Below are 18,685 nucleotides of genomic sequence, written 5' to 3'. Positions count from 1 at the left end.
TCTTGAGATAAGGCCTTCAAGTAGGTGAATAAATTAGAATTAGGCTTTTAATATGTGCCACACCCTGGCTGGCATCCCCATAAGAGAAGGAGTTTCAGACAAACAGATGCCAGGGATGTCCTTGCGTGGAGGAAAGACCCCTGTGAGGATGGAGTGAGAAGGTGGCTGCCTTCAAGCCAAGCACCGGTCCCCGGGAGGAGCCAGCCCACCTGACACTTTGGTTTTGGACTTTGAGCCTCCAGGACTGTGAGACTATAAGTTGCTGTTAAAGCCACCAGTGTGTGGTGCCCTGTTATGGTGGTTCTAGTGACTTGATACCTCAGCAGAGTTCTGAAGCCTCCTCCAGACCCGCTTCTGCCATCAGCAGCAGCTGGGGAGAAGCAGCCTTTGACAGATGGATGTAAACCACCCCCTCCAAAAAAAGGGCCACTGGAAAGGAAGTCCTTCCACCAAACCATCCAGAGTGTGGTCTTCTTAAGGAGTGTGGGTGAAGGCACTGGTGGCCCCTTATTAAAATGTAAGTGCTCCCAGTGCCTGAGATTAGCTCCACCCATCTCTGTCAATTAACAAAAATCCTGGATCAAATTAAAAGCTCTGATTTGCCTGCTGTTTCCTCAGTTATTCCCAGGAGGGTAGACCCTGGACCCCTGGATTTCCAATAAAGAGTGCAGAAAGCCCCACCATCTGCAGCAAGTGGCACTGAAGATGTCTCTGTAACCTGTGGTCAGAAGGAGGACACTATGATGGCTCTGAAATCCAGGTGCTTGGGAGGACACCTGGGGGACAGCAGGACAGGGAAGGGGTTCTTCCCACCTGCAAACTTGGTGTAGACTGGCTTCCTGCCTGATTGCCCATATGATGTTCTGTGGACCACCCAGTCCTTGAGTGTGCCCTCCTCTTCCCCCTCCTCCCATGCTCTTCCCACACTCCGCACACATGCACACATGTGCACACATACACAGTCTTCCAGAGTTGTATGAGGTCAGGGATCACGAGAACTGAGGTCCCCAAGCACTTCATCAGGCACTGGAAAGGAGAGACAGAGCTGACGGTACCCCAGCCAGTAACACTCCACCATGCAGCAGCCCTGGATGGCCAGGGTGACAGCTCCCTGAGGTAAGTCAGAGCAAGAGCAGGTCAAGGACACTTGCCGCAGGGAATATATTGCTTTCTCTTTAGTTCCATTCATATAACACATTTTTTTTCTTGTAACAATAGTGTTGGAAAATGCTTGGAGACCCTAGGTGTCTTCAAAACTTCCAGAAACTTTTCCCTGAAATTCCAAAATATGTGCTAACCTTTGAGACATTCATCTGCTGGACATTTTTGTTGAGCTGATGTTCCCAGTGTCTGATGAATAAATAGTAACCTATAGACCCAGGAGGTTGAGAGCATTCATCCCTTAGAAACCTGGAATGCATTAAACTTTCTACTCAGGATGTATCCTGTGAGCATATTTTTGTTGATAGATTTTTAAAGGGGTTTCTAGTAGGTAGACTTTTATCTTTAATATTATAAATGGTTGGAGGGCTGATATGAAGTCATGGGAGATAGAACACTGGTCTAAATTTCAAACATTTTTGGAAGCTTCAAACACAAATATGCCATTTAGAGTTTTCCCATTCTCCCATCCCACACATATCATTTCCTTTGAGGGTTTTACTAGGAAATCATCTTTGGATTTGCTCAGATCTGAGAAATGTATTATCAATCCTAAGCTATTATCTCACATCCTCTCTGGTTGTTACTGTCAGTTGTTATTTGGAAGAATATGTGAAGTAAATTCATAAATAAGCTTTAAAAATGTATTCATGTAGATCTGTTTCTTTGGAAGAAATATACTTCTGTGACCATAATTGAATGTGATTGACTTTATAATTTAACCAGTCTTGATTGTTGGAGCATCAATTTCAAAATGCACAGCTATGCTATAAATCACAGATTGTAAAAAGGAACCAAAAATTAATAATTCTTTTCAATTGTGGTATTTTTCTATAGGCTCATTCCTACTTGGTTGGACATAATATTTGTAATATTTAACATTTACATGATAAGTGCCCATGCCTGCAAACCAATGAATAAAATGGTAATGGAAATCACAGTGAAATTCAGTCATGTTGATTTGAGATGTTCTTATTTCCTCTTTTCAGTGAGACCTGGGCCCCCATATGCATTTCCCGGCTGAGTCTCCCTCACACAGGGATGGAGAAAGAAATGAAGTCGTCTGCTTCTCAGCAACTGGCCAGGACAGTGGGAAACAGGATGGGAGCTCCAGTCAGGCTCACTCTTCCCTCAGCCAGGTCCCTGAGTAGGTGCAACAGCTGCTGGCAGTACCTAGGGACAACTTGGGAGCCTCCTGGGAAGGATGGCATGTTGAGGCACAGTGTTCACTTGCTTTTGGAAACAAGAGAATGTGGAGTTGTTCCAAACTTTAGGAGTTAAAGGTTAAGGTCAACGTTTGGGTTAGTAAAATTTGATACACATCAGACGGACTTCCAGAAACCAGTGTGGAAGCCTCAGGCATAAATACTAATCATAAGTCCTCTAACAGACAGCAGTCTTATCTTGCTCTAGAAGGAAAAAAAAAAAAACACTGAAAGCGACATTAGTTAAGTTTTTAAAATAAACTGAACTTACAAGACAAAAAAAAAGTCACAGGATACTACTTTGCAAAGGGAAAGAAGAGAACCTCTGTGTGGCTGGAATGGTGTCACCACCCCCAGCCCTCTCCTGACATCTCCCCTGACCATGGTTTTGGTCTGAGCAGTGCAGTGATATTGCCTATCCAGAGAGTTAAGATATCAATTTTAGACATGCCTGCTTTTAAACTGGAACATCCTTGTGACAGAAGTTCTTATCAGAGGTCTGCCTGGTACTTGGCAAACAAGACCTTCTACCTTTTAAACAAATAATTCATTAGGCAATTAAATTCAAGTGAGATTACTCTAATTAAATATACACTGCTGTTGAATCATAATTTCTATGTGGCCTAGTTAAAGATGAGCAATCTCTTATTCCCAACAAAAAAGAAAGCTTTAAGAGAATTCCCCAGTGGCTGGAAGAAAAGATTTACACGCACTCCACAGAGGTCGTTTCAAGAAGGAAGAGACCGCACAACAAGGGTGGGGCTGCGTCGCATGTCGGAGTACGCTCATCTTCGCTCTGGTTAATGTGACTGGAACCAGTCAGGAAGTCACAGGGATCTTCGGTAGCTAGCTCTAGGTCACCCGCCAGTGAATGTCACCACACCAAGCTCCCGGGCTGCATGCCCTAGCAGGAATGGGGGCCCAGGACCAGCGCTGACCCTGGGACAGCCAGGATTTAAGGAGAACGAAAAGTCACCTTGTCCCCAACGCGCTCTGCCCGACTTCCTCCAATGGCATTAGAAGCAGCATCCGCTATGGCGCTCCTGGGCGCAGAAGTCCCCGCTGGCTTTGATCTGCGGCTCTGGCTGCCGGGAGCTGCCAGTCGGCGTGGCAGCTCGCTTTCATTTGTCAGACATGCGTTTGCCAGTGTACGGAACAGGCAGCGACACCTGTACTGCAGGAATTTACATGGCCTTGCTCCGGGATGGCATTGATTTGGGACGGGTGAAATACAAACACAAACTAATTAAAAACTGCATAATGGAGCCCTACAGGAACACAGCAGAAAAACAAATAAATACAAGTGCAGCTGGCGCGCCGATTGTGCCTCTGCCCCCGAGCAGCCGTCTGGTGACATCAAATTATAAACCCTGAAAGCCCTCACACCGTCGCTGTTGATCATATTGGAGGCATAATGGAGATGATCTGGTTAATTACCAGGAGATTTATAAAATATTTACGTGTGTGCACACGCATGTAATTCACTTTCTCCGACGCTCGGGGACCGCGACATCATGGCACTCAAGGCCGGCCTCTGTGAGCCATTCCTCTGCCCTTCCTCCGTGGGAAACTCGGCCCGGCTCCGGAGGCTTCCGTCTGGCCGCGCTGGCCCACAGCTTTCCCGGGAGCAACGTCCCACTCCAGCCAGGTCGCTCTGTGCCGCTCCGACCGGGTTGTGGGCGGTGTACAGCGGCCTTCGATCTCTGCCCTCCGAAGCTCCCTGGCGCTTCCTTCCAGGATCTCCCTGGAGTCACCCGCCGCCACTCTAATCGCCAGCCTGATTGGGCTCCTTCAGCGGTGCAGGATCAGCGGCCGCCGGTCCTGGCAGCCCGCACTCTCAGGACGCACTCAGCCTGGAATTTTGGTCTGGGGTCACCAGGGGAGTCCCCGGACCTGAGAGGTCCCAGCTTGGTGCAGCAGGAGAACCCAGGCCGGCACCCAGGGGTGGGGCCTGGGGGACCGTGGGTTGCTGCTGCGGACACCACACCATCTGGGGAACTGGGGTCCACCTGTGAGGGGGGTTCCAGCTTCTCCTCACGGAGCAGGTCTCAGCCTCTTTCCCGGGACTGTCTAATGCTCCCCTCGCTGTCACCCAGTGAAAGGCATCCCAGAGTCTGCAGAGTCCTAAAGAGTGTTTACTTTGACTCTTAAATCAGGGCGCACTCTTTGGGTCTGAGGGCCTGATTGGGGTCCGTGTGATACATCCCGGGTCAGGCCACCCAACCCCAACACTTAGCCACTGCACTGCTCAGGAGCCCCGCCATCCCTAGAGGAAAGAATAGCCACTTTGAAAGGCCGGAGGCCAGGGCAGAGGCGCCGCTGCGCATCTCCCTGACTGGTCTGCGCCGACAGGTACTGGCGCCAGAGGCCATTTCCAAAGACTGCTCCAGAGCGAAGCCATCCTCTCATGGACCTCCCCTTCTGCGCCAGAGACCCTGGGAAGGCAGAGCCTCAAAAGCAATGGAAAATTATTTTGTAAGCAATGAAGTTGTAAATGAGGACGCTCTTGGGTTTGTCTAATCTCGTCCTAAGTAAAAAGCTCCATGCAACAGTGCTGAAGCGTTGGGAGGAGGAAAAGGAGACCCGATCTTCCAAGCAGGGATAGCAGTTTCCTCTCACTTGGAAACCGGCACAAAACAAACAAGTAAACCTCTCATTAAGTTTTAAAAACATTAAAAATCAAGTTGGCTCAAAGGTGCATTGTTAGCCAACTGCCCCCAACCACTTTACCTCCCCCACTCCACGGGGAGGCCTGTTCTAGGCCCTCTGGTGCCAAGTCCTACGTGAATGCTCTGCATAAACACCCAAAGTCCCATGCTAGCCCTGGGCAGGGGTGCACCCAGCATCCTGACTTCCCTGTTTGGGAGCCTTAGTTCCCTGACTTTGCAGAGCTTCACACTGTGTCGCAAGGCACACAGACTCCCAGACCTGGCCCTGGAGGTCAACCAGCAGAGCTGGGATCCCACCACAGCGACCCTTAGGTCTGTCTGACTGAAGGTTTTGGCTCTGCCTGTGGCAGGATAGAGATGCAGCAGCTACAGGACAGGTCTTCTCTAGCCAGGAGCAGCCTCTTATGAGGGTCCCTGCCTGAGTCACCCTTCAGGAGCTAGGGACAGCATCTGAGGGTCATGAAGCTGATCTCCCTATTTCCAATCCAGCACAGCACTGGTTTTCAACAGTTGCCCCACAGAGTAGCCCCCAAATCCTCCCACCTGCTGCACGGGCTGGAAGCACCAGCAGATCCTGGCTTCCCTCTTCTCTGCTCCATGCTCCTCCTTGCTTCTCTGCTCCTCCTTCCCTCTTCTCTCTCCCAGAGAGACTGAACTGGCTGACTTCCTTGGGGGAAGATCTGAACCCCTTTTAAAGGTATTCAAGTTAGGCCAATGGCTACCAGACACTGTGTTCTCCTAGTTTGGACACCAGAGGCCACCAAGCTCTGGGGCTTGGTACACTATTCCATGCTATGGTGTGTGTGTGTGTGTTGGGGGGGGGGGGTGTCCTGAGCCTGCTGAGCCAGGAGGTTTTCTGCTCATCTCCCAGCCCCCTCTCCAATTAGAGAATTTGAAGGCAATTTTCTTTCCCTTTATTTCCCTCTTTCTTTCTCTGTGGCTAGGTGCAAAGAGAAATAAGAGAGCCCACAAGGTTCTGCTGGCACCTCCTGGAAATGGATTGAAGCTCAGAGGTCTGGGGTGTAGCCCATCTCTGATTCTTGGGCAGAAAATGGTCCACAATCAACACTTCAGCACCTTTCTCAGGAAATCCCTGGGTGCAAATCTGCAGACCTTGCCAAGTAGTGCTAGATGGTGTTCCCAGGGAACATTTCAAGCAGGGCCCAGCCAAGTTCTCCCACTTACCTTGCTGATGTCTTCAAGAGTTTACCTGCTTTGGATGCCCAATGTAGATGATATACCCATAGCATAGAATGATGGCTCTGTCAGGCTGGTTGAGGGTCAGGACAAAGCCCCTACTGCTCCTTTCCAGTTCCCTCCCTTGAAGGTTATAATGGTTAGAAGTGTGGCAACCTGAGACCAGCAACCAGGGTGGGAAGCTGTGATGAGCAGGTAGGAAGGAAGTAATCAATCCATGCAGTCAAATCCTAGCACTGTGTTTCTGGACTTACATTCCACCCCATTCTCCAGGAGGGCTTATCTCACCTGTATTTAACTGTGGCCTTGAAATGTGACACTGAGGCTTTGCTAAACCAGAACAGTGGTATAGCTGGCCCATTTCTCACAGAATGATTCATTTGTATCCTTCGGATTTGCTTTGGGTATGGGAAGGGGGAATGGGAATAAGAAATCTAGCTCTGAGTTGGAAGTGAGGGGATGGACTGGTGATTAGGAGGAACCTGCAGTTAAGGACTTCCCAGAGCTGCAGAACCCAGTGCCAACTGCTGGCCACCCAGAATCTGGTGCTAGAGGTAGGCCTGGAGGTGTCTGAAGTGTGTAGGGACAGGTTGTCTGTGGGGGAGGGTGGGGTGGGGGGAGCTGAACAGGAAGACCTAACTCAGAGCAGAAAAATTATGCCTGATTTTGGAGCTGGTAATTAGTAATTACTATTATGGGCCTTATTGTGTCTAATTATAGGCGGTAGCTTCGTGTTCTCAGGTCCGGGAAATGGAGCCTTCCTGAGGCTGTAGGATTCCCGGGGCCCTGGAGGCACTGCACATCTCATAAGTCTCCAGGGGGAGGAGGAGCTGGGGGTCGGACCTGAGTAGGCGTCCTGGGGCTCTGCTAACCAACAATACATAGTGGATGGGCGGGGTCTTGGGGCTAGATTCATCCGGCAGCTCCCAGCTGCCTAAGCCTAGGCCCAGTCCTGAGTAACAAGTGAAACTCGTGGGATCCAGCATGCAGCAACCTGGGGGTGGGGGCGGGAGTGCACTCCGAATCTTGCCGCCTTGTAGAGAGTGGAGCGCAAAGTGGCCCCAGGAACAGGATTTGGTACCTGGACACTCTTGGTCCGGAGGCACTTGGACCAAAGCCAGCGAGAACAGCTCGAAAGTGACCTGCCCGGGGGCCTTCCATAGCACGCGGAGGCGAGGAGGACCCTGCATTCAGCTTCTAGCGGCGCAGCCAGGCCAGGAGACCCACAGCCACTCCCAAGCTTGCTGCGGCCGGCTGGGTAGGCTTGTCTCTTCCAGCGAGTCTGAGAATAGAAAGGGAAGGCGGAGAGAAAAGGAAGATGCGGGGCCAGGGGCCAGGGGGCTGCCCTGTCTCCGGGCTGGCCGGGGTGCCACCTCGGGTCCGCGCACTCCTCACAAGTTTACTTCCTGCCTCTCACACCTAGGAAACAAACCTGGGCGTCCAGTGCGCGCTGGCTTCCCAGGGCAGGAGAGAGATGGGGGATGCTTCCTTCTGACTGCAGTGGTGCTTTCTTGGTGAAGAAAAGGCCCCACCCCTCCTCTCCTTACCCCTCCCCTCCTCCCTGCAGAACCCAGCGCTGCGGACTGCATCTTTCCCCTAAGCAGGGACTTCTCAGCTGGATTACTCCTCAAAGTTTTCACATTTGGAAAAGCCCGCAGAGCTCGGCCACTCCCTCTTTTCCAAGTACAACGAGATTGAATATTGATCGATGATCCGCTACTACCTAGTACGGCCACTGGGACGCCGCGTCTTGCATGGAGGTGTCTCGTCACGCGGGTTTACTGGCGCACGGAGGACTCCCGGGTGCACTTCTACCAAAGATGTCCCGGGGAGGAAAGGCAGCGCCAGTCTCTGAGAGAGGCCGCTGCAGGTTGGCTGTCACCCTCGACCGGGCTGAGCACTGCGGGCCTCTGCCCCGCCTCCCTAACGGTAGAAAAACAGTTGCTGAGTTGTTTTTGTTAAAAAAAAAAAAAAAAGGGGGGGACACACCTCAGCTGCAAAACTGGGTGTCAGACAGCTGTAAACCCGTGTCGACAGGTTGTCAGACAGCCTCGGGAGCTGGTCCGGAAGGAGCTTGCAGCCTCCGGACCCGGACCCAGTGGCCCAGCCGCGCGCGCCCACCGCAGGAGGAGGTGGCCCGGCCGGCGCGGGGCACCACGTGCTCGCCGGGAGGGGCGGGAGCGGACGGTGAGGGCGGGCGGGAGGCAGGGAGGGGGCGGGAGGGGAGACAGGGGCGGGGCCTGCGCTCAAGGGGATGCCAATCAAAGCATCAACTTCAAATTGTGTCTGAAAGCCCCGCCGCCGAGCCGAGGACGGCCGCCGCAGTCGGCGCGCGATCGCGGATCAGGGCGCAGCCGAGAGCCGGGCGCCGGAGAGCACCGGCCAAGGAGAAGCGACCGGCCCCCACCCTTGGGCCGGCCCGAGCGCGCCGGGGCTGCCGCCCGCTTCCCCCACGCGGCGTCCCCTCCATTCCCCCCGTTGGCCTCCGCCTCCCTCCCCCTCCCTTTAATACTTGCCCGCCGCCGCCGCCGCCAAGTCCGCGGACATGTCCTTCCCGCAGCTGGGCTACCCGCAGTACCTGAGCGCCGCGGGGCCCGGTGCCTACGGCAGCGAGCGTCCAGGGGTGTTGGCGGCTGCCGCCGCGGCCGCGGCCGCCGCCTCGTCGGGCCGGCCCGGGGCGGCGGAGCTGGGAGCCGGAGCTGGCGCGGCCGCCGTCACCTCGGTGCTGGGCATGTACGCCGCGGCCGGACCTTACGCTGGCGCGCCCAACTACAGCGCCTTCCTGCCCTACGCCGCGGATCTCAGCCTCTTCTCGCAGATGGTGAGTGCACTGGCCTCCTGGGCGGCCTCCTGCGCGGCCTCCTAGTCTTCGCCTGCCTCTAACCTCGGACCTGGCGCCTTGGGCAAGGGGAACAAGGGTCCCCGGCGCGCGGGAGGCACAGAGGACGCCTAGACCCGACCCAGGCTAGGAGCGGGAAATGTTTTGCTGGCGGGTTATCAGCGGGCGGAGACCGCGACCCCCAGGGACTTAGGAGGGCAGAGAGTCTGGGCCGGTAATGCCCGGCCATCTCGGCCCAAAGAAGCGGAAGGCCCCAGCCAGGAAGGGTGTCGCGCGCGAGTAGAGGCCGCTGGAGCAGGCCAGGGATGAGCGGCCCGGCGCTGGAGGTCGGGAGGAAACTCGACCCGCGCGGCCTGGGAGCCAGGACAGGCCCACGGGTTCCCGCAGCCTGGCCCAGTTTACCAGGACTCCCGTTGCTGGCCGAGGCCCTCGCTTGCGCGGTCTCCCAGCTTTTGAACTGGGTGGAGGAGACTTGCTTTTTCCCTGTTTGGCAGAGCCGAGGTAGTTGTCTGAGTTGGCCGAGGGAACCCTGTAAAGCTAGAGTCCCTCAACATCACCCTAACAATAGACATCGGAGGAATGGCGAGGTCCTTTAATGCCGTGTGTGCAAACTGAAGGTTTAAAAACATAAAGTTGAAGTAAATGTTGGCGTCTGAAACGGTGTTAGCTTCTACTTTTGTAAGTTGCCAAAGTTTTCATTTCATTTGTATCAAAAGCATTTAACTTCTCACGTTACATAATGAAGGCTTAAAGAAAATAGTGTCCCTGGGCTTAAAATAAATGGTGCCTTCTCAGTCTCCCGTCCCAGTGGGTGTCAAATGGGGGAGGGGGCTGCAAATTTAATTCTCTGCAGGGGCACTGGCCTGTCGGTCCATCCAAGTGAGCGGTTTTCCTGCAAGGTTGGGGCTGTTTAAACTTCTGGCTGCTCATGAATCGAGAGGTAGGCACAGAGTCGAGGAGGAAAGGAGGCAGCCCCTTCTGCGTTGCTGCGGGCTGTATAACACAATTTTCAGGCACCCCCGAATTATCCTCACTTCCGAAGAAGAGACCAGGACTAAATGCACGCCAACTGTGCAGGAGGAAAGCAGACGCATGTTTTCCTGTAACTTTTCTTGTAGTTCGGAAAGAAAGCTTATTTCTCTGAAATCGGCCCCAGAGGCCTTTCAGATCGCCTACTATCCAGAGAGATCAGCCCCCATTTTGTTCCCGGGGATGCCCGGGAAGCGATGAGAGATTTACAAGGTGTCCTTTCAAAAAGAATTCCCAGCAGAGAGGAGGCCTAAATGTCGTCTTTACAATTACTACCAAAATACATTGAAAAACGCAAACTACATTTTGCAAAGAGTAAGCAAAAACGAATTCTGGCCACAGAAATCATTTCTGTGTGGTCTCAATCACCTAAGGAATTAGTCAAAGAAATGTGCTCTTTACAACTTTCTAAGAGGCTGGCGTTCCCCTTCACTAACATAGTAACTGGACAAAATTTCATAGAGGATGGTAATTTTTTATCAAAATTTTGAATACAGATGTGAGCCATTTGGGAACTCTGCCTGTGTGCCTGTGGGGGAGGGGGCTTGTGGGGAGGGCCTTGTGCATTGTGGTTCAGTGGGGAAAGGGCAAGCTAGTCCCCCCCCCCCAGGTTGATGTAGTTGTTGTTTGTTTGTTTGTTTTACTAAGGGAATGATAAGTTTAAATGCTTTCCCCAAAGTGTGTGCTCCAGGTCTCCTGCCGATTTCTGGAAAGTAAGCCCAAAGTCAAACTCCATTCTAGGCCTAGGTTTCCAAGCCATTAGGATTGGGTATTTGGAAGTCAAAAGATAAAATTGTGAGCAAACGTCTGTCTGGGCAATTTATGGTAATAATGAGGCCTAATGAGGTTGTTAGAAAGATAAAATGTTATTTACCAAAAAACCTGATGGGATAATTTGACTCGCTGTGTTTTACTACTGATGATAAAAAGAATATTGATTGCAAATAAATCACTGCCTCCGAATGCCTTGCAAACAGTTTGTGTTTGCTTGCTCCAGATCAAAGTCAAACTTAAGAGATAAAGTAACCGAGAAGAGGCCCAGGAAACTGAACCGGTTCCCCTCTTGCAGCCACTGGCTCCAGGCCCCAGCGTTAATATTTTACTGGATAAGCTCTCCTTTTGTATTTAAAAAAACAAAAACAAAAACAAATGGTGTTTTGTTATTGTTGTGATGATGGCCAGGATTAAAATTTTAAATTACCTGTCACCACTGCAGACCTCTAAGTGTGAGGGGATCATTTATGCAGATTAATTTGGGAGGTGAAGGGAGTGTGCTTTCATTTTAAACTGCGGATGAATTTAGACCTGAAGAAAACCCATGGTGGTTTATTTTAATTGACCCCTTCAGGGAGGAAAGTGGGGTTGCTTGGGCTTGAATTCTGGGTCCTTTGCATTTGGAGGAACTGTTTCATGAGCCTAGTTAAAAGGATTTCTTCTCTAGCATAAGATAAACTTGGAGATCCGGGTTTCACGAGTTGTTGGGGGACTGGGAGGGGGCCTAGGGAAATTCAAGGGAGCTGTGACTCTCTAGCTGCATTCTTCTAGAAATGCACGGTTTCTAGAAGTTTTTCTAGAGTGACAAAAACGGATCTCTGTGATGGAAAGCACAGCTCCAGGACCTGAGAGCTCCCTCCTTCCCCGGGAGTGGAGTGGGCCTTCTTGCGTGGGAGCATACTCAGCCCGGCAGAAGTCCAGTGGCTGCTCCGACTTTCCCGGCTTAGGGGACTCGCCTCTCACTCCCTGTCTCTCTCTTTCTCTCTCCACCTCCTTCCTTTCTCTCTGCTTTCGCTCTGCCCTGGCTGTAGGGCTCGCAGTATGAACTCAAGGACAACCCTGGGGTGCACCCTGCCACCTTCGCAGCCCACACAGCACCAGCCTATTACCCCTACGGTCAGTTCCAATACGGGGACCCCGGGCGGCCCAAGAACGCCACGCGCGAGAGCACCAGCACGCTCAAGGCCTGGCTGAACGAGCACCGCAAGAACCCGTACCCCACCAAGGGCGAGAAGATCATGCTGGCCATCATCACCAAGATGACCCTCACGCAGGTCTCCACCTGGTTCGCCAACGCGCGCCGGCGCCTCAAGAAGGAGAACAAGGTTACATGGGGTGCGCGCAGCAAGGACCAGGAGGACGGTACCCTCTTTGGTAGCGACACTGAGGGTGACCCCGAGAAAGCCGAGGACGATGAAGAGATAGACCTGGAGAGCATTGACATTGACAAGATTGACGAACATGACGGCGACCAGAGCAACGAGGACGAGGAGGACAAGGCAGAGGCGCCTCGCGCGCCCGCCGCTCCTTCGGCGCTTGCCCGGGATCAGGGCTCGCCGCTAGCAGCTGCCGACATGCTCAAGCCCCAAGACTCGCCCTTGGGTCTGGCCAAGGATGTCCCAGAACCTGGAAGCACTCGCCTGCTGAGCCCTGGCGCCGCGGCAGTCGGCCTGCAGGGCGCGCCGCACAGCAAGCCCAAGATCTGGTCGCTGGCGGAGACAGCCACCAGCCCCGACGGCGCGCCCAAGGCCTCTCCGCCGCCGCCCACGGGCCATCCGGGTGCCCATGGGCCTCCCACCGGTGCGCCGCTGCAACACCCTGCTTTTCTGCCTAGCCACGGACTGTACACCTGCCACATCGGCAAGTTCTCCAACTGGACCAATGGTGCGTTCCTAGCACAGGGCTCGCTGCTGAACATGCGTTCCTTCCTGGGCGTCGGAGCGCCCCACGCCGCGCCCCATGGGCCGCACCTGCCAGCGCCACCACCGCCACAGCCACCCGTCACTGTTGCCACCGGGGCTCTCCACGTCGACAAGGCCTCGGCCCGTAGCAGCCCTGCGCTCCCAGGTACCTGCGCCTTGTCCACCCAAACGGAGGCTAGGAAAACACAGATCTGGGAGGGGTGGGGTAAGCTTAAGGCCGGGCGAGCTAGGCCACGGCCCTAGGGCTCTCGGAACGGGCCGTGTTGTACCCGAGACCAGCTCCTGCTAGGGGGAGGGGAGGAAGTTTCCCTCGCCAACCTGACGGAGCAGAGGGAAGGAATGCGTGGGGAGGGAGCCTCCTAACCTTCGCTGCCGCCCCGCCCCCTCCTGGGTCTCCCTACCCTAACCTTCTGCCTCTTCCCTTCCCCGCAGAGAGAGACCTCATTCCTAGGCCGGATTCGCCCGCACAACCGTTAAAATCGCCCTTCCAACCGGTACGAGAAAAGTGAGTGCTGTTTGCTTTTGCCCAGGGACCGGGTGGAGCTGGGGGCTGGTCTAGGTCGGGGCAGAGCGGGCGGGTAGGCTGTGGGGGTCGTGCAGCCATTATTGTAGTGCTATCCGCCAAGCCGGCACCGGACCAGCAGAGTCGATTCGAGTTTCTCAGGAGCCGGGAGCCGGCGCGGGCTGCAGCCCCCACCCTGAGTTCTGCTGGTAGAAGTGGGACTTGGTGTCGCAGCGTCCCTCCACTGACGTGACTCGTGTCTTCTTGTTTTGCTGTGTTTCCCATGCAGCTCGCTGGCCCCGCAGGAGGGAACGCCGCGGATCCTAGCAGCGCTCCCGTCAGCCTGATTAAGGGTCTTCTTTTACTTTTGCGGGGGGAGGGGGGAGGAGTTGGGAGGGAGGAGATGAGGGAGGAATTAAGACAAATATTTCAGACTGGTGTAAAGGACAAATATGACAACGACGTCAACGACTCTCATCCATCGCTTTCCTGCAGAAAGGGGCTCGTCCACCCTGAGCTCGCGACCCGGTGGCCAGGCCTCTGCCTGCGGCTCCGGTGGCTGTCACCACGCTCGGGTTGATTATCCGATTCGGTAAATGACCCCACCTGCTTGTGTCTTCTTTTTCTTTGTTTGTTTCTTTCTTTCTGTAAATAGAGTGATTTCAGATTGTAAATAGCGCGTCAGCGAACTTGTCTAAATCATATATTTTTGTCTAATAAACTAAATGAAATGAAGCCCGAAGCTCCTGCTGCAGTGTGTGGCTGTGCATAGCCTGTGTGGGAGGGGTGCACCAGGATCCTGGAACCCTGCGCAGGGCTCAAAGGCCTGTGGCTGGCAGAGAGCGACTCCTGGGGGAGGGCCTGCAGAGAGTTTCCACTCTGCAAGCCTGTGTTTCAAACAGGCATTTGCTTGTGGTGGCTGAGTTTGTTAATATTGTCACTAGAACAGTTTCTTGTTGGCAGGTCAATTCTTTTCAACGCTTATTCAAACATTTATCTGGGGCACATCTTTCTTGGGACAAAATGAGTTCAATTTTACACAGTTTATAAAGTGATTTTTAAGTAGGCAGAAATGGGGGTAAATTAAAAGAATTTCGAAACACCCCCCCCCCAAAGGAGAAATTTGGATTCAAAATCAGTTCGTAAGTAGTCTGAACAGTGCCTCTTGGTGTAAGGTTGTCTTCTGGGTGAAATACAAAAATAATCCAGTACCAAATACTGCTCCGAATTATTTTTAATTTTTATTATTTTTTTTAGTTATTTGGTTAAACGTAACTTGGAAATTTTGAAGATTCTTTTAAATTCTCCAGAGAGACGTGCTGGAAGCGCTGCGGTCCCGGGTTCTCTAGGAGAGCGAGTGTGCCAGATGTGGCTGAGGTAAAAGTCGAGGAAGAGGGGAGGGGTCTGGTCCGCCAAGGACGCCCCTTTAACCTCCTTGCCACGGTCTGCGTCTTTTTTTTTGCCCCGTAACGCGCGCGCGCGCGCACTGAGTGAGCCAAGAATAAATAATCCGCCAGATGCCCGGGGCCCGGCAGGGGAGGAGGCAGCTGCGAGAGACGACAGGAAACAATGCGCGAAGGAGCTGGCCAGGGACGCGCGCGAGTGGAAAAGTATCCTAAACGCGGCACTTAAGTCTGCAGGTCTGGCCCCCGTGCGATCGAAGCAGCCCGAACGGTGGCTCTGGGAACCCTGCGCAGGGGCTCTTGGGACGCCGGCGACTTGAGTTCTCAAACACTGAGAAAGCAAATAGTTCAAAACCCACCAGCAAGGATGTGCACCTTGGAGAAACCCGCTTAGTGGGGAGAAGTGCACGTCCCTACCCCGTCCACCTATACCCTGAGCCTGTGCCTCTCTTTTCCGTGCCCCTTCGGGCCCCTCAGCTCCCCGGCTGCGCTTAGTGAAGGGCGCGGGCCAACTACGGCGGGAAAGTCGGGCAGGATGTCTTTGCCCACCGTTCCTCTGCTGCTGAGGCTCCGGCAGCTCTCCCCATCCCGAGCAGACACCTCCTACGCGCGCCTGCGTTTTCCCCAGCGCTTCTCCTCACTTGCCGGTCCTTTCCGGCAGAGGATAGGGTCTGGGCCCCTAGGGTGGAAGAAAAGCCTCGGGGAGGAGGCGAGAAAGCCGCTGCACGAGAAGTGGCCTGACTGTGGGAGTGCGCGGCAGTGAGCGGTGGGGAGGGGTGGGACGGCGCCCCAAGAAGAGCTGGGCCTCGCTGCCCAGTGGACCGCGCGGCCAGCGGGCTCGGGCTGTGGCCACCTTAGAGCAGTTTCTGAATGGACGTGCTCGAGGCGCCCTCTATGGTCGGAAAGCGGAACGGGGCTCTGACCCGTCAGATGATGTCGCTTCTGGGGCGTGGCACCAATCTGGGGGTGCTGGGCGTGGGGGCTCCGTGAGCACTGGTTTTACCGCGGTAGTATTTGCTCTGTGTTTCTGGGGTCACTCGTGTGTGTGTGTGTGTGTGTGTGTGTGTGTGTGTGTGTATTGGGGGTGCGGTGTTGGGGCTTGCTGGGTACTCACCTGGCGGTTCCAGAGAGTGGGAAATATGAAAATATGCTGTGTATTTTCATTATCCGAGTGGAACTTGCTGAGTCAGAGGGGTGTTTTTGGTCCAACTTCTGCCCTGGGCTTCAAGGAGCCCCACAGTCCTCCAGAGGTCCTGAAACGTGCCTCTGACCCCACCCTGACTGCCGAGGTCAAATGTGTCCTCTGTCCTTGGAGAGACTGTGCTCCTAAAGAGCCTTACCTAAGCATTGGATGAGGAATGGAAATTTCAGCCACACAGGTTTATTTCTCAGGCATACAAACCACTGGAAGATCCCTTCTGGGTGACTCTGAAGTTAGCAGGCAGATCCAGGTGGACCTCTGGCTGCCACCAGGCTCAGCATTTTTCTTTCCCCAAATCACATCCTCAGATGGTCCATCCATCCATATGTCTGCTGAGGCACACCCAGTACTTCCATTATTCTTTTTTTTTATTCTATGCAGACATTTGAAACCTTGCTGGTTGTTACAGAAGAGACTAGGACATCATGTGGCCACTGGAGGAGTTCAGGCCACGGGTTATAGTGGTCTAGAAATTATGAAGGTTCCATGGGTGTTTCTGAGAGTCGAGTTTCCCATGCAAAGAAATCAGACTGCTAGACTCAGAATTATTTTTCTCAAATGAAAAGCAAGAAATGAATTTTTAATCAAGCCCTGAAAGGCATTTTTGTCTTTGGTGAGCAATTTGTTTACACCTTTATTCAGCACTGCATCTATGCAGGTGTGTGGGGTGGGCTAGGAAGCACCCCAGGTGCCCAGTGTTCCATCCCCTGAAAACTCTGGAGTGGACATAGAACATGCAGAGGTCACCTTTGCCTCTGCAGTGTCTACCTGAGCAAAGGAGCTCCCTACAGTGCCCCACCCCCACAAGGACAGGAGGGAATGGCAGCAGCTCAGTCACTGGCAGGGAGGAGAGACTTATCCCCAAGGGAGAAAGGCAGAGTCTTGTCGAGGGGCCTAGTGTTCTAAATGTAGGTTCCTCTTCTGGGGAACAGGTTTCCTGTGTCAGGACACCATGTGCAAAATAGAGAACTCTCTTTCTGGGGAGCACAACTGGAAGTGTGTTGTGGAGGGAGGTCAAGAATCCCGGGCAGCAGAGATGCTTCTCCAGCCCAGCCCAGACCTGCTCCAGAGACAGGCAGAGCACCAGCCCAGCCCTCTGAGCTCAGCTGGACCAGAAGAGCCAGGGAGTGGGCCTGCCCCAGGGCTGACCTGCCAGCAGTCTCAGATCTCCCAGCTCCAGCACACTGCCCTTCCTTCTCTGAACAGTGATATTCACCTGCACATTTATCTCACCTGTAAAATGGAGAATTCACACTTACATCTCAGTGACACTGGTGAGTGCAGCACACACCTTGGCCCCGAGGGATGCCACCTGATGAATCATGTGGCATTTCAATCCTCCTTGTAGATAGAACTCTTGCAAAGAGAAGAAGGGTGAGAGGAGAGGGGAGGGAGGTAGCTAGGAGACAGAGGACTGGGCAACTAGAGTACCGTGGTGTCTTTGGGCCAGCTTCCTCGGAGGAGAGGAGGCTGCCCTGGCTGCTCAGCTCTGGTCAAACTGCCCAGACCTTGCCTGAGCTGAGAGGCTCATTCAGTCCCCCACTGCCCTTCTTCCTTTCCTGAGGCTGCAAGCAGGCAGCTCATCTTACCTAGGAAGGTGGGATATGCCATAGGGCTTCCTGGTAGACCCTGGGGTTTGTGGACATGAATGAGGAAGTTGGGAATCTGAAATGTGCTTCTGAAAGCTCTGGACCTGGTTTGCCTGTGTTACTGCAAATGAAGAGTGGACAAGGAGGGGAGTAGGTCATGCCCAGAGGGTCACTTGCAGGGCTGGGGAGGGGGTCAGCAGGCATTGAGATCTGGGGCCCACGGGTACTTACAAGGCTAGACCAAACTCCAGCTGTCACATCGTAGAACACAGCACTGTGAACTAAGTCAGCCAGGCTCTGGAACCTCCTGGGGTGGAGGGGAAGCTTTGCAGTGCCCCACACTGAGACTGAGTATGCGCTGGTGGCCAGCAACTATTGTGGCCTGTGGAGGCAAGAAAGTGGGTCCAGGTGTGGAGGGCTCTCATGGGAAGCATTGGCCCTGGTGCAGAACCTGGGAAGGAAGAAGAGGCCGAGCGGAGCCACCTTCTGCGAGTGGAGACAGAGCCCACCCACCTCGAGGGGTCTGAACTCCAGTAGGTGGGTTTGGGCATAAGGAGGTAACTGGAGGGAGAAAGGCCCATCCCCAAGGAGCCCTGTGGCCCATGGCCACCTGAGAACTTTCCAGGCTAAGGCTGACCAGCCCAGTGCAGGCGTCCACTTAAAGCCCCATTCTGCTGGGGAAGGAGTGTTGAGGTCTCAAGAGCACCCTGCTGAGCTGGCTGCTCTAATTATGGCTCCAGAGCTGAAAGGCCTTCAAAGGTCATCCTCTGGGGGCTGCTGGCAGCCTTTGTGCCCCATGGACTGGTGGCTGGTCGCAGATCTCCTGCCCTAGCAGGATAACAGTGTCTGAAGAGAGCCCACTCCAGAGGGACCATGTGCCTGAGGAGGCCGGGTCCCTGGTCAGCATGGCACTAACTCAGCCACCTGCCTTTAGGGACCTACAAATATGTGTGTTTTTTTTTTTTCCAATAAAAAGGCAAATTTTAGATCCAAGAAAATGTGTTAATATACATTAATGTTTGTCTTTATACCAAAACAGTCATAAAATATGGTTCTTAACCTTTATTTTCAGTGGAGGATCCCTGAAGCCAGCAAGTTCCCCAGGTGAAGCAGGTTCCAGGAGGCCCTGGTGTGGCCTCAATTCCTGGAGTGTCCTAAATGGAGAAGTACAGAAGAGAGGTCACCTGAGACCTG

At 53.7% G+C, this 18,685-nt stretch overlaps 1 protein-coding gene and 1 long non-coding RNA gene across 3 annotated transcripts; one reads left to right on the top strand and one right to left on the bottom strand.

Moving 5' to 3' along the window:
- Nucleotides 1-2,729: 2,729 nt before the first annotated feature.
- LOC308641911 lies at nucleotides 2,730-8,883 on the bottom strand. Of its 2 annotated transcripts, XR_014020469.1 has the most exons (4): nucleotides 8,745-8,883; nucleotides 7,956-8,151; nucleotides 7,314-7,514; nucleotides 2,730-6,388 (listed from the first exon to the last, which is right to left on the bottom strand). It is a non-coding gene; the product is annotated as an uncharacterized lncRNA (long non-coding RNA). The 2 variants fall into 2 exon arrangements; XR_014020468.1 differs by having other exon boundaries at nucleotides 2,730-7,514.
- On the top strand, nucleotides 8,407-14,024 carry IRX1 (iroquois homeobox 1). The gene is made up of 4 exons (XM_081280477.1): nucleotides 8,407-9,053; nucleotides 11,906-12,941; nucleotides 13,229-13,301; nucleotides 13,588-14,024. Exons 1-4 carry the CDS (start codon nucleotides 8,778-8,780, stop codon nucleotides 13,643-13,645), a joined length of 1,443 nt encoding a protein of 480 aa, XP_081136603.1. The 5' UTR covers nucleotides 8,407-8,777; the 3' UTR covers nucleotides 13,646-14,024.
- Nucleotides 14,025-18,685: the final 4,661 nt, after the last annotated feature.

This window comes from Spermophilus citellus (genome assembly GCF_964194105.1).
Source record: "Spermophilus citellus genome assembly, chromosome: 1".
NCBI classification, from domain to species: domain Eukaryota; kingdom Metazoa; phylum Chordata; class Mammalia; order Rodentia; family Sciuridae; genus Spermophilus; species Spermophilus citellus.
Note: the sequence above shows the minus strand (reverse complement) of the source record. Positions and strands in the feature narration are given on the sequence as shown.